Below are 15,398 nucleotides of genomic sequence, written 5' to 3'. Positions count from 1 at the left end.
TGCAGTGCCGTCATTCTGGGGGCTAGTGAACTCAGCGTGGAACCTGTGCTCCGTGGGGAAGAGGCAGTCCCCCATCAACATCGAAACCAGCCACATGATCTTTGACCCCTTCCTCACGCCCATCCGGCTCAACACGGGAGGACGCAAGGTAAACAAACACTTAACAATGTTACTCTCAGTGTGCGTCCAAAATGTCACCATATTCCCTATATAGTGCACTACTCTGGGCTCTGGTCAAAAGCGGTGCTCTAAATCCGGAATAGGGTGCTATTTCAGAAGCAGTCTTATTGGCTGAGGTGATGGATGTCGCTGCATTGTAGGTTCCCTTCTGCTTTGTTTGGGGAGCATTGTGTGGTTCTACAATGCTGTTGTATGGTTTGTTAGGAAACTTGGCATGTAAGGATCCCTGATCAATGTTGCTGGCTAAACGTTTCACCGATTTTTATCCCAGTGAACAAAGTCGGTTGTTTGTCACAGTGGAGTTCTTTACAGAGGATCCCAATGGCTTTATAATTCATGGATTCAACTCTACATTGGCAGGATTTAACCATAATACATATTGCTTCACACACACAGTAATCTGTTACCACCATAGAGGACAAAACACAATCCCTTGTGAAGGATTACCATGAAACACAACACACACACACACTCAAGAATTACCATATGACATTTGTATTCCTAGATGCCATAGCGTAGAAACAACAATAGCAAAGTGTGGCACCTCAATGCGCCCCCTGCCATATAATAACAGATCATTTGAAAATGAGTGGAGATGGGATGTGTTCCAGAGCTCATGGTTCCATGTTCAGGTGATTACTATTATGAGGGTGTGTTTACATGCCAGGGGTCGGTACAGGGATACCCCGGGGCCATTGCAGGGGAAACATGGGCATGGGCACCCATACAGATTATGAGAGAGAGACTGTAATCCACATCTACTCTGTTTAATTGCAACGCCTATTTACTAGCCTCTTTTGTATCGTCTGAGATCCATAAAGATTGGAAAGCTGCCGCGGTCATCCCCCTCTTCAAAGAGGGAGACACTCTAGACAAAAACTGTTATAGACCTACAGTTGAAGTCGGAAGTTTACATTTACCTAGGCCAAATACATTTAAACTCAGTTTTTCACAATTCCTGAAATTTAATCTAAGTAAATATTCCGTTTTAGGTCAGTTAGGATCACCACTTTATTTTGAGAATGTGAAATGCCAGAATAATAGTAGAGAGAATGATTTATTTCAGCTTTTATTTCTTTCATCACATTCCCAGTGGGTCAGAAGTTTACATACACTCAATTAGTATTTGGTAGCATTGCCTTTAAATTGTTTAACTTGGGTCAAACGTTTCGGGTAGCCTTCCACAAGAATGTCGCTAGTTCGGTGAATTTTGGCCCATTCCTCCTGACAGAGCTGGTGTAACTGAGTCAGATTTGTAGGCCTCCTTGCTCACACACGCTTTTTCAGTTCTGCCAACAGATTTTCTATAGGATTGAGGTCAGGGCTTTGTGATGGCCTCTCCAATACCTTGACTTTGTTGACCTTAAGCCATTTTGCCACAACTTTGGAAGTATGCTTGGGGTCATTGTCCATTTGGAAGACCCATTTGCACCCAAGCTTTAAATTCATGACTGATGTCTTGAGATATTGCTTCAATATATCCACATAATGTTCCTCCCTCATGATGCCATCTATTTTGTGAAATGCACCAGTCCCTCCTGCAGCAAAGCACCCCCACAACATGATGCTTCCACCCCCGTGCTTCACGATTGGGATGGTATTCTTTGGCTTGCAAGCCTCCCCCTTTTTCCTCCAAACATAACGATGGTCATTATGGCCAAACAGTTCTGTTTTTGTTTCATCAGACCAGAGGACATTTCTCCAAAAAGTACGATAATCTTTGTCCCCATGTGCAGTTGCAAACCGTAGTCTGGCATTTTTATGTTGGTTTTGGAGCAGTGGCTTCTTCCTTGCTGAGCGGGCTTTCAGGTTATGTCGATATAGGACTCGTTTTACTGTGGATATAGATATTTTGTACCTGTTACCTACAGCATATTCACAAGGTCCTTTGCTGTTGTTCTGGGATTGATTTGCACTTTTTGCACCAAAGTACGTTCATCTCTAGGAGACAGAACGCTTCTCCTTCCTGAGCGGTATGACGACTACGAGGTCCCATAGTGTTTATACTTGCGTACTATTGTTTGTACAGATGAACGTGGTACCATCAGACGTTTGGAAATTTCTCCCAAGGATGAACCAGACTTGTGGAGCTCTAAAATGTTTTATCTGAGGTCTTGGCTGATTTCTTTTGATTTTCCCATGATGTCAAGCAAAGAGACACTGAGTTTGAAGGTAGGCCTTGAAATGCATCCACAGGTACACCTCCAATTGACTCAAATTATGTCAATTAGCGTAACGTAAGCTTCTAAAGCCATGACATCATTTTCAGGAATTTCCAAGCTGTTTAAAGGCATTGTCAACTTAGTGTATATAAACTTGTGACCCACTGGAATTATCAGTGAAATAATCCGTCTGTAAACAATTGTTGGAAAAATTACTTGCGTCATTCACAAAGTAGATGTCCTAACCGACTTGACAAAACTATAGTTTGTTAACAAGAAATTTGTGGAGTTGTTGAAAAACGGGTTTTAATGACTCCAACCTAAGTGTATGTAAACTTCCAATTTCAACTGTATATCCATCCTGCCCTGCCTTTCTAAAATCTTCAAATGCCAAGTTAACAAATTGATCACCGACCATTTCGAATTCCACCGTACCTTCTCCACTATGCAATCTGGTATCCGAGCTGGTCATGGGTGCACCTCAGCCACACTCAAGGTCCTAAACGATATCATATCCGCCATCGATAAAAGACAGTACCGTGCAGCCGTCTTCATTGACCTGGCCAAGGCTTTCGACTCTGTCAATCACCACATCCTTATTGGCAGACTCAATAGCCTTGGTTTCTCAAATGACTTCCTCGCTTGGTTCACCAACTACTTCTCTGACAGAGTTCAGTGTGTCAAATCAGAGGGCCTGTTGTCCGGACCTCTGGCAGTCTCTATGGGGGTGCCCCAGGGTTAAATTCTCGGGCCAACTCTTTTCTCTGTATATATCAATGATGTCACTCTTGCTGCTGGTGATTCTCTGATCCACCTCTACGCAGACAACAAACACCATTCTGTATACTTCTGGCCCATCTTTGGACACCGTGTTAACAAACTTCCAAATTAGCTTCAATGCCATACAACACTCCTTCCATGGCCGCCAACTGCTTTTAAATGCTAGTAAAACTAAATTCATGCTCTTCAACTGATTGCTGCCCGCACCCGCCCGCCCAACTAGCATCACTACTCTGGACAGTTTTGACTTAGAATATGTGTACAACTACAAATACCTAGGTGTCTGGTTAGACTGTAAACTTCCAGACTCACATTCCAGACTCACATTAAGCATCTCCAATCCAAAATTAAATCTAGAATCGGCTTCCTATTTCGCAACAAATCCTCCTTAACTCATGCTGCCAAACATACCCTCATAAAACTGACTATCCTACCGATCCTTGACTTCAGCGATGTCATTTACAAAATAGCCTCCAACACTCTACTCAGCAAATTGGATGTAGTCTATCACAGTGCCATCCGTTTTGTCACCAAAGCCCCATGTACTACACACGACTGTGTCATGTATGCTCTCGTTGGCTTGCCCTCACTACATATTCGTCTCCAAACCCACTGGCTCCAAGTCATCTATAAGTCTTTGCTAGGTAAAGCCCTGCCTTATCTCAGCTCACTGGTCACCATAGCAACAACTACCCATAGCATGCACTATTTCACTGGTCATCCCCATAGCCAACACCTCCTTTTGCTGCATTTCCTTCCGTTTCTCAGCTGCCAATGACTGGAACGAATTGCGAAAATCACTGAAGCTGGAGACTTATATCTCCCTCTCAAACTTTAAGCATCAGCTGTCAGAGCAGCTTACCGATCACTGTACCTGTTCACAGGCCTCCTGTAAATAGCACACCCAACTACCTCATCCCCATATTGTTATTTTTTTTGTTGCTCTTTTGCACCCCAGTATCTCTACATGCACATCATCATCTGCACATCTATCACTCCAGTGTTAATGCTAAATTGTAATTATTTTGCCTCTATGGCCTATTTATTGACTTACCTCCCTAATCGTATTACATTTGCACACACTGTACATAGACATTTTCTATTGTGTTATTGACTGTACTTTTGTTTATCCCATGTGTAACTCTGTGTTGTTGTTTTTGTCGCACTGCTTTGATATATCTTGGGCAGGTCGCAGTTGTAAATGAGTACTTGTTCTCAACTAGCTTACCTGGTTAAATAAAGGTGAAATAAATACATGTAATAAAAAACTGGAGAGAGAGAAAAATAGCAGAGGGTGGAATCAGAATCACCTTTATTCACTAAGAACATTTACACGTAGGGGAGAGTTGGGTAAGTTGAGCCATTTTTTACATTCAGCTTCACTATGTCAAGTGAAATATAATATCCTTTCTAACAAAGATATCTACATATATTTCAGGATGTTGTGCGTCCGTAGAAATGATCACATTTCATGTAAACATTCCGATTGACGAGAGTGCCCTCCCATTCCCAAACTAGTAATCCTGTAAAAAACATTGTTTGTGTAAAAACAAGTGTTCTCTTAGCTAGCACAACTTACCCTGGGTAAGGACAGCTACAACTGTCTGTACTGAATGAAATACTACCACTACTTTTTTAAAAACCATGTCTGTCTTTATTTCCCAAACACAATTCAACACAATCACAATTCAACACAATCGAAATTCAACACAATCACAATTGCTTTTTAAAATCTTTTAATAATTTCAAGCATCTTTTAACACAGGCTTAACAACTAACAAACACTTTGTACTTTATTAAACACTTTTAACATAGGCCAGGCCTTGTTGAGGGAGGGAGGGAGGGAGGGAGGGAGGGAGGGAGGGAGGGAGGGAGGGAGGGAGGGAGGGAGGGAGGGAGGGAGGGAGGGAGGGAGGGAGGAGAGTTTGTGGAGCACACAAAGACGAGGTTTGTAATACATTTCAAGCAGCATGCAGAGCAAAAATGTAGAATTGTAGAGCTTGCTAGTTACTGCTCTTGTCAAACAGGCTTTTTGGCTGTTATGTGAATTTTACAGATTCCTAGTCTCACAGAAGTTCACTGAATGCTTTGGTAGCAACTCCAGTGGAACTTTTTCATGTCTCAAGAGAGAACGTTTTCAAGTCAAAAGTAATTTAGGGCTTTGGTGTCTCCACGGGGCTAATGTACTCTGTGTTTCCATATCTCGAACATCAGAGCTATCTGCACTAGAACAGTCTGATTCACCTTCTCAATGCTGCTGAAACACACACACACACACACACACACACACACACACACACACACACACACACACACACACACATACACACACTAGTCTCTGCACCGACCTCACCTTGTCAGAGCTGAACACTCCCTGATCAGTGTGTGTCAGTTTGGCAGGCTGTCAGCCTTGGCCAGTTACACAATGTACAGCACTAAACAGCTCTGAACTGCTTCACACAACACCATAGTCCCCTCCAAACTCATCACAAAGCTCAGTACCCTGGGACTGAACGCATCCGTCTGCAACTGGATCCTGGACTTCCTGACGGCCTGCCCCCAGGTGGTGAGGGTAGAAAACAACCCATCTACCACGCTGACCATCAACACGGGGGCTCCTCAGGGGTGTGTTCTTAGTCCCTTCCTGCACTCCCTGTTCACCCCCGACTGTGCACAACTCCAACACCATCATCAAGACTACAGGAAACGGATGGGCGAGCACGCCCCCATTCACGTCGACGGGGCTTAAGTGGAGCAGGTCGAGAACTTCAAGTTCCTCGGTGTCCACATTACTAAATAACATGGTCCACACACACGACAGCTCCTCTTCCCCCTCAAGATGATGAAAATATTTGGTATGGGCCCTCAGATCCTCTGAAATGTATACAGCTGCACCATGTAGAGCATCTTGACTGGCTGCATCAGCGCTACAGAGGGTGGTGAGTATGGCAGAGTGCATCCCTGGGGCCGAGCTCCCTGACATCCAGGACCTCTATACCAGGCGGTGTCAGAGAAAGGCACCAAAAAAATTGTTTATGACTACAGCCACCCAAGCAATAGAGTGTTCTCTCTGCTAGTGCATAGAAAGCAGCATGTCTAGAACCAGCAGGACCCTGAACAGCTTCTACCCCCAAGCCATAAGACTGATAAACAAGACTGCTAAATAGCTAATCAAGTGGCTACCCGGACTACCTGCATTGACCTTTCGTGGCACTAACTCTCTTTCTCTTCCACTGACTTAATACACACACACACACACACACACACACACACACACACACACACACACACATACACAACATGCGCACACGTGCATACTGACGCCACACACACACACACTTTCACGTACGCTACTGCTACTGTCTATTATCTATCCTGTTGCCGAGTCACTTTAACCCTACCTAAATGTACATAGCTTCCTCAATTAACTCGTAACGCTGCACATCAACTCGCTATTGGTGCTCCCTGTATATAGACATATTATTTTTATGAGTTATTGTTATTCAGTGTGTATTTATTCCTTTTGTCACCATTTCAATGTTTTGAAACTCTAACTCTGCATTGTTGGAAAAGGACCTGTAAGTAAGCATTTCACTGTTAGTCTACACCTGTTGTTTACGAAGCATGTGACAAATAAGATTTGATTTGATAGTGTGTTTCTGTACTTTGTAGGTGATAGTGTGTTTCTTGGTGGAGGGGGCTGATGTTGACCATCCCCACAATAACTCTAATAGCTATAAGCACAAAACCAACTAAGTTGGGCAGATACAGGCAGTGAATAGGCTGAATAGCCTTACCTTGAGAACCTCTTGCTACTGAAATGTGGCGACGTTGAGTCGAGTTTATGTTTTTTGGCTGTCTAGCATGCTAGCAAATACCCATAGACGCTATTAGCAATGGCTCACAAAACTACCTCTAACTTCCTTCCTACTGGACATAGAGACCAAAAAATTTTTATCAATGAGTTCATCTGATTCTGGGGAAGAAGATAAAGGTCCTCATTGCCAAAATCCCGAAGTATCCCTTTAAGTGAAAACAAGGAAGGACAAATAAAATATGTTCTCTATGTTTGGTCAGACATGAGGAGAGAGAGAGAGAGACATATACAGAGGGACAGACAGGACGACAGACACAGTGAGGGTGAGAGAGCGAGAGAGAGTGAGAAAGAGAGAGACAGAGAGAGTGAAAGTTAGATAGAGAGAGTGAAAGAGACAGAGAGAGAAAGAGAGAGTGAAAGTTAGAGTGCGAGAGTGAAAGAGAGAGTGAAAGTTAGATAGAGAGAGAGTGAAAGATGGATAGAGAGAGAGGGAGAGAGAGAGAGTGAAAGATGGATAGAGAGAGAGGGAGAGAGAGAGTGAAAGATGGATAGAGAGAGAGGGAGAGAGAGAGTGAAAGATGGATAGAGAGAGAGGGAGAGAGAGAGAGAGTGAAAGATGAATAGATAGAGAGGGAGAAAGAGAGAGATAACGAGTGTGTCCAATAATGTGAAACCCGATCTCCCTTTCCTTTTTATTTCCCCACCACCAAAACGATTACATTTATTAGAAACCTCTTCAAGTAATTGTGGCTCAGCAGAGCAAATATTCAATTAAAACAGACAATTGAATAAGTGTGATTCCTCCAGTTCGACCAACATAACCTTGATGCATGTCTCCCCTCTATTAAATTAGTCCTCCCATTCAGTGGTTCTTTCCTTTAACTTCTCATTAGTTAGACAGAAACAGACAGAGCAGGGGAAAAGAGGAACCGATCAGGGAGTCAGTTCATCTTCTCTCTCTCTAGCTCTCTCGCAATTCAATTCAATTCAAGGGGCTTTATTGGCATGGGAAACATATGTTAACATTGACAAAGCAAGTGAAATAGATAATAAACAAAAGTGAAATAAACAATAAAAATGAACAGTAAACATTACTCTCACAGAAGTTCCAAAAGAATAAAGACATTTCAAATGTCATATTATGAATATATACAGTGTTGTAACAATGTGCAAATAGTTAAAGTACAAAAGGCAAAATAAATAAACATAAATACGGGTTGTATTTACAATGGTGTTTGTTCTTCACTGGTTGCCCTTTTCTTGTGGCAACAGGTCACAAATCTTGCTGCTGTGATGGCACACTGTGGTATTTCACCCAATAGATATCGAAGTTTATCAAAATTGGGTTTGTTTTCAAATTCTTTGTGAATCTGTGTAATCTGAGGGAAATATGTGTCTCTAATATGGTCATACATTTGGCAGGAGGTTAGGAAGTGCAGCTCAGTTTCCACCTCATTTTGTGGGCAGTGTGCACATAGCCTGTCTTCTCTTGAGAGCCAGGTCTACGACGGCCTTTCTCAATAGCAAGGCTATGCCCACTGAGTTTGTACATAGTCAAAGCTTTCCTTAAGTTTGTGTCAGCCACATTGGTCAGGTATTCTGCCACTGTGTGCTCTCTGTTTAGAGCCAAATAGCATTCTAGTTTGCTCTGTTTTTTTGTTAATTACTTGACACATTGGAAAAAATGATCTTTTTGTTTTCTCCTGATTTGGTTGGGTCTAATTGTGTTGCTGTCCTGGGGCTCTGTGGTGTCTGTTTGTGTTTGTGAACAGAGCCCCAGGACCAGCTTGCTTAGGGGACTCTTCTCCATGTTCATCTCTCTGTAGGTGATGGCGTTGTTATAGAAGGTTTGGGAATTGCTTCCTTTTAGGTGGTTGTAGAATTTAACCGCTCTTTTCTGGATTTTGATAATTAGCGGGTATCAGCCAAATTCTGCTCTGCATGCATTATTTGATGTTTTTCATTGTACAAGGAGGGTATTTTTGCAGAATTCTGCATGCAGTCTCAATTTGGTGTTTGTCCCATTTTGTGAATTCTTTGTTGGTGAGCGGACCTCTCTCTCACTCTCACTCTGTCCTGAATCATTGAAGTGGGGGATGTTCTGAAGAAGAACCAAATGTTGGTTATGAAACCAGATTAGTCCTCTTTAGTCTTTGCTGTTGTTTTTTCCGCCACTAAGACATCTGTGAATAATCTATTAGTGCTGTGAAACGGGCCCCGCTTCTGAATTTCACATTTGGGACGCATTTCTCTGTCTGTTCTCCAGGCTTTGAAGTCCAATGTTATCTTTTGGGAGCATGTGTAATTTCAGTGATAACTGGTATATGTCTCTGCCAGGTCGCTGGGGGTTTTCTGAGAAGCTGTTACACTAAAGTACAGATGAATTCAAAGTAAGAATGTAGTAATAATGCATGCAAGTTTAAAGTTAGATAACATTCAGAACAGAACCCTATATAATCGAACCTGACCGTAATGAAAAATGCAATTTTATGTTTTTAACGGGTTTGGAGCTCCCTATAACCACCTGGCCTTACAGGTGTTATGGATACACACAGGAGGCAGTATCCAAGACACATCTGATGCTCCTCAACAGCACAGATGTTTATAGCAGAGGACCAAACGCATTACCATCACACAAATAGATTCAATTATGCAAATTGCAGATTGAAAATGAATTAGACACAAGTTTGGGTAGGCTGAGCCAATTCAAAGCTGTCACCACACCACAAAGCGAGAGTCAGCCGCTTGGTCTAGGTGTCTGTCTGTGTGTCTGTCTGGGAAGGGATATCTTCAACAAGGCAATTACTGCAGTGGAGCCGTGGATATTTTAGCTTTCCAAGGGGAGCATGTTAATTGCCTGAGCAATACAAGCGCCCTGGAGCCATGATTTTCTCTCATGTCTCAACCTAGAGATAACTGGCTGAGTTGCAAACATTCACACACAAACGCATGCAAACACAGTTTGAGCCAGCAGCCATGGCTTGTCCATCTGTGTTTGAATTTGAATTACAAACACAGAACAGAGGAATGGCAGAAAAGAGGAGGCAAGAGGAACGGATGAGATTAGAGGAGTGTGTGGGGTGCTGATAGACAGGTTACAGGTGTGTGCAGAGTTATTTACAGCAAAGTGGGTCATAGTGAGTGCCCAGCTAGCATATTTGGTTCCTTGGAAGTTGTGGGAACGTACATTTTTGGTTTCCCATTGGTTTTGGGAAGGAAGCAATACATTTCCTGACAGGTAAAACTTCTAAATATCCTGAAATGAGAAAGGAATTGAAAATGTTGCCTGTTCTGAGAACGTTAATATTTAATTGCAGGCAGGTTGTGAAAACGTTTGATCTGGCTGTGAAACACAAGGCCCACTCCATCTTGGCTCAGACAACAGATCTTATGATCATAGTCACTGTGGAAGGAAAAATAGTGGACATTTTGTAGAACCCAAATTCATTTTCATAGAAGTATGGAGACAATGTTAGTTACAAACCATTTCCATTCATTAGAAATGGATTGAATAGAGGAAAATAGCCAAAACCCCAAAGCAGATCTTGCACATACAGCGTTTCTCAAGAATCCATATGCTCTGCAGTGTTAATGTGCAATGTATATGCTAAATGTGTCACTGTAAGTTTTAGTCAACGTATAATAATTTCTCAAACCTTTCTATTTGGTATTTTATTAGGATCTCCATTAACTGTTGTGAAAGCAGCAGCTATTCTTCCTGGGTTCCACACAAAACATGAAACAGGACAAAATATAGAACATTAATAAACAAGAACAGCTCAAGGACAGAACTACATAAATGTAACATTTAAAAACGGCACGAGTAGACAACATATCAATAAATACACACAAAATATCTAGGTCAAATAGGGAGAGGCGTAGAGCTGTGAAGTGTTGCATTATCTTATTTTTGTTTACCAGGCTTCATTTGAGCAATATGAGATAGAAGGGAGTTCAATTTAATAATGGCTCTATATAATACTGTACTTAGTATTGAATTGTATTATGGACAGACCCCTCCTCATCTTTATAACCATGGAATCTATATATTTTGACCATGACAGTTTACAATCTAAGGTAACACCAAGTAATTTAGTCTCCTCAACTTGTTGAACAGCCACACCATTCATTACCATATTAAACTGAGGTCTGGGGCTTAGGGAGTGATTTGTACCATATACAATGCTCTTAGATTTAGAGATGTACAGGACCGGTTTATTACCTACCACCCATTCCATAACAGACTGCATCTCCTTCTTAAGGTTTTCAGTGACTTCATTAGCTGTGGTTGCTGACACGTATATGGTTGAATTATAAGCATACATGGACACACAGGTTTTGTTTAATGCCAGTGGCAGGTCATTGGTAAAAATAGAAAAAAGTAGAGGGCCTAGGCCTCCCGAGTGGCGCAGCTGTCTAAGGCACTGCATCGCAGTGTAAGAGGTGTCACTACAGATTCGGGTTCGATTCAGGGCTTTCACAGCCGGCCGTGACTGGGAGACCCATGAGGCCCAGCGTGATCCAGGTTAGTGAAGGGTTTGGCCGGCCGAGATGTCCTTGCCTCATCGCGCTCTAGCAGTTGGTTTCCAGGGTCGTCTTTTGGAGGACGCATGGCTATCGACCTTCAAGACTGTAACTACCAATTGGATATCATGAAAAAGGGGTAATAATGAATAAAAAAATAAAAAGAGTAGAAGGCCTAGAGAGCTGCCTCGTGGTACACCACACCCTACATGTTTGACATTAGAGATGCTTCCATTAAAGAACAGTTATATTAGATAGATATCTCTGAATCCAAAATATGGTAGAGGTTGAAAGACATAACTTAAGTTCTCAAGAACAGGTTATAGTCAATAATATCAAAGGCTGCACTGTAATCTAAGAGTACAGCTCTGAAAATCGTATTATTATCAATTTCTTTCAAACAATTATCAGTAATTTGTGTCAGTGCAGTCCATGTTGAGTGCCCTTCTCTATAAGCATGCTGACAGTCTGTTGTCAATTTGTTTACAGACAAATAGCATTGTATTTGGTCAAACACACATTTTTCCAACAGTTTGCTAAAAGCTGGCAGCAAGCTGATAGGTCTGCTGTTAGAACCAGTAAAGGCCGCTGGAACAGGAGAGAGGAAAGGTTGGAAAAGGAGAGTGGAGAGAGAAAGGGTTGGAACAGGAGAGTGGAGAGAGAAAGGGTTGGAACAGGAGAGTGGAGAGAGAAAGGGTTGGGACAGGAGAGAGGCGAGAGAAAGGGTTGGAACAGGAGAGAGGAGAGAGAAAGGGTTGGAACAGGAGAGAGGAAGGGTTGGAAAAGGAGAGAGGAGAGAGAAAGGGTTGGAAGAGGAGAGTGGAGAGAGAAAGGGTTGGGACAGGAGAGAGGCGAGAGAAAGGGTTGGAACAGGAGAGAGGAGAGAGAAAGGGTTGGAACAGGAGAGAGGAAGGGTTGGAAAAGGAGAGAGGAGAGAGAAAGGGTTGGAAGAGGAGAGAGAAAGGGTTGGAAGAGGAGAGAGAAAGGGTTGGAACAGGAGAGAGGAGAGGAATGGCTTTGGCTTCCCTCCAGGCCTGAGGACAAACACTTTCCTCTAGGCTCAGATTAAAGATATGACAGATAGTAGTGGCTATAGAGTCAGCTACCATCCTCAGTAGCTTTCCATCTACAGTGAGGGAAAAAAGTATTTGATCCCCTGCTGATTTTGTACGTTTGCCCACTGACAAAGAAATTATCAGTCTATCATTTTAATGGTAGGTTTATTTGAACAGTGAGAGACAGAATAACAACAAAAAAATACAGAAAAACGCATGTCAAAAATGTTATACATTGATTTGCATTTTAATGAGGGAAATAAGTATTTGACCCCTCTGCAAAACATGACTTAGTACTTGGTGGCAAAACCCTTGTTGGCAATCACAGAGGTCAGACGTTTCTTGTAGTTGGCCACCAGATTTTGTCCCACTCCTCTTTGCAGATCTTCTCCAAGTCATTAAGGTTTTGAGGCTGATGTTTGGCAACTCGAACCTTCAGCTCCCTCCACAGATTTTCTATGGAATTAAGGTCTGGAGACTGGCTAGGCCACTCCAGGACCTTAATGTGCTTCTTCTTGAGCCACTTCTTTGTTGCCTTGGCTGTGTGTTTTGGGTCATTGTCATGCTGGAATACCCATCCACGACCCATGTTCAATGCCCTGGCTGAGGGAAGGAGGTTCTCACCCAAGATTTGACGGTACATGGCCCCGTCCATCGTCCCTTTGATGCGGTGAAGTTGTCCTGTCCCCTTAGCAGAAAAACACCCCCAAAACATAATGTTTCAACCTCCATGTTTGACGGTGGGGATGGTGTTCTGGGCTGATTCCTCACCGTTCTCATTATCATTGCAACTCCACGAGGTGAGATCTTGCATGGAGCCCCAGGCCGAGGGAGATTGACAGTTCTTTTGTGTTTCTTCCATTTGCGAATAATCGCACCAACTGTTGTCACCTTCTCACCAAGCTGCTTCGCGATGGTCTTGTAGCCCATTCCAGCCTTGTGTAGGTCTACAATCTTGTCCCTGACATCCTTGGAGAGCTCTTTGGTCTTGGCCATGGTGGAGAGTTTGGAATCTGATTGATTGATTGCTTCTGCGGACAGGTGTCTTTTATACAGGTAACAAGCTGTGGTTAGGAGCACTCCTTTTAAGAGTGTGCTCCTAATCTCAGCTTGTTACCTGTATAAAAGACACCTGGGAGCCAGAAATCTTTCTGATTGAGAGGGGGTCAGATACTTATTTCCCTCATTAAAATGCAAATCAATTTATAACATTTTTGAGATGCGTTTTTCTGTTTTTTTGTTGTTATTCTGTCTCTCACTGTTCAAATAAACCTACCGTTAAAATTATAGACTGATCATTTCTTTGTCAGTGGGCAAACATACAAAATCAGCAGGGAATCAAATACTTTTTTCCCTCAATGTAGGTTGTCAATGCCAGGAGGTTTGTCATTATTGATCCATAACAATATATTTTCTACCTCTCCCATACTAACTTTACAAAATTCTAACTTACAATGCTTTTCTTTCATTATTTGTTTTCTTATGCATGAATACGATGTCTCAGTGTTCATTGTTGGCATTTCCTGCTTAAGTTTGCCCACTTTGCCAATGAATTAATCATTAAAATAATTGGCAACATCAAATGGTTTTGTGATGAATAAGCCATCTGATTCGATGAATGTCTTTCTGTCCATAATTTCATTTAAATACTCCGTTTTTTTCCATCATTCTTTGTATCATTGATCTTGGCTTCATAATACAATTTCTTGTTCTTTTTGTTGAGTTTAGTTACATAATTTCTCAATTTGCAGTAAGTCAGCCAGTCAGATGTGCAGCCAGACTTATTAGCCACTGTCACGATTGTCTAAAGGAGTAGACCAAGGCGCAGCCTACTTAGAGTTCCACATGTTTAATAAATATGAAACTCACCAAAACAATACAGACGAAAACGAAGCGTGACGTTCTGGGCTGCTCACAGGCAGCTACACAAAGACAAGATCCCACAACTACAGGTGGGAAAAGGCTGCCTAAGTATGATTCCTAATCAGAGACAACGATAGACAGCTGCCTCTGATTATGAACCATACTCGGCCCAAAACAAAGAAATACAAAAACATAGAAAAAGGAACATAGAACGCCCACCCCAGTCACACCATGGCCTAACCAAAATAGAGAACAAAACCCTCTCTATGGCCAGGGCGTGACAGCCACTCCTTTTTCCAACCATACAGTTTTTCAATTCCTCATCAATCCATGGAGCCTTAACAGTTCTAACAGTCAGTTTCTTAACAGGTGCAGATTTATCAATAATTAGAAGAAGCAATTTCATAAATGCATCAAGTGCAGCGTCTGGATGCTCCTTATTAATCACATCAGAACAACAAATATTTTGACATCATCCACATAATAGTAACAGCAACATATTTTGTATGATCTTATACACTATTTTAGGCCCAGCTTTTAGAATTTTGGCTTTCCTGGATATAGCCACTATATTGTGAGCAATGGGTACAGATATGTTTTTAGAACAAAGTTAAACAGCATTAGTAAAAATGTGATGGTTACATGTATATGATCTTGCTCCTGTAGTGTTTGTAAACACTCTGGTAGGTTGATTAATAACCTGAACCAGATTACAGGCACTGGTGACAGTGAGAAGCTTCCTCTTGAGCAGACAGCTTGATGAAAACCAGTCATTATTCAGGTCCCCAAGAAAGTAGACCTCTCTGTTTACATCACATAAACTATCAAGCATTTCACACATTTTATTTAGATACTGACTGTTAGCACTTGGTGGCCTATAGCAACACCCCAAAATAATAGGCTTTAGGTGAGGCAGGTGAAGCTGCAACCACAGTACTTCAATCATTACAGGGATATGGCTATGAATATACTGTATATAGCAACACCTCCCCCATAAGCATTCCTGTATCTTCTATA

General features: G+C 42.1%; 1 protein-coding gene across 3 annotated transcripts in view; it reads left to right on the top strand.

Annotated features, from left to right (window-relative positions):
* The window catches only part of LOC106578887 (carbonic anhydrase-related protein 10), a 338,839-nt gene that overhangs the window by 138,312 nt on the left and 185,129 nt on the right, over positions 1-15,398 (top strand). For all 3 annotated transcript variants that reach the window (XM_045702374.1, XM_014158123.2, XM_014158122.2), the window contains one exon: positions 6-148. In XM_045702374.1, the coding sequence (XP_045558330.1) occupies positions 6-148 (143 nt within the window). The remainder of the gene's footprint in view (positions 1-5; positions 149-15,398) is intronic.

This window comes from Salmo salar, chromosome ssa19 (assembly GCF_905237065.1).
Source record: "Salmo salar chromosome ssa19, Ssal_v3.1, whole genome shotgun sequence".
NCBI lineage: Eukaryota > Metazoa > Chordata > Actinopteri > Salmoniformes > Salmonidae > Salmo > Salmo salar.
The sequence above is the reverse complement of the archived record's forward strand: the minus strand, read 5'-3'. Positions and strand labels throughout refer to the sequence as shown.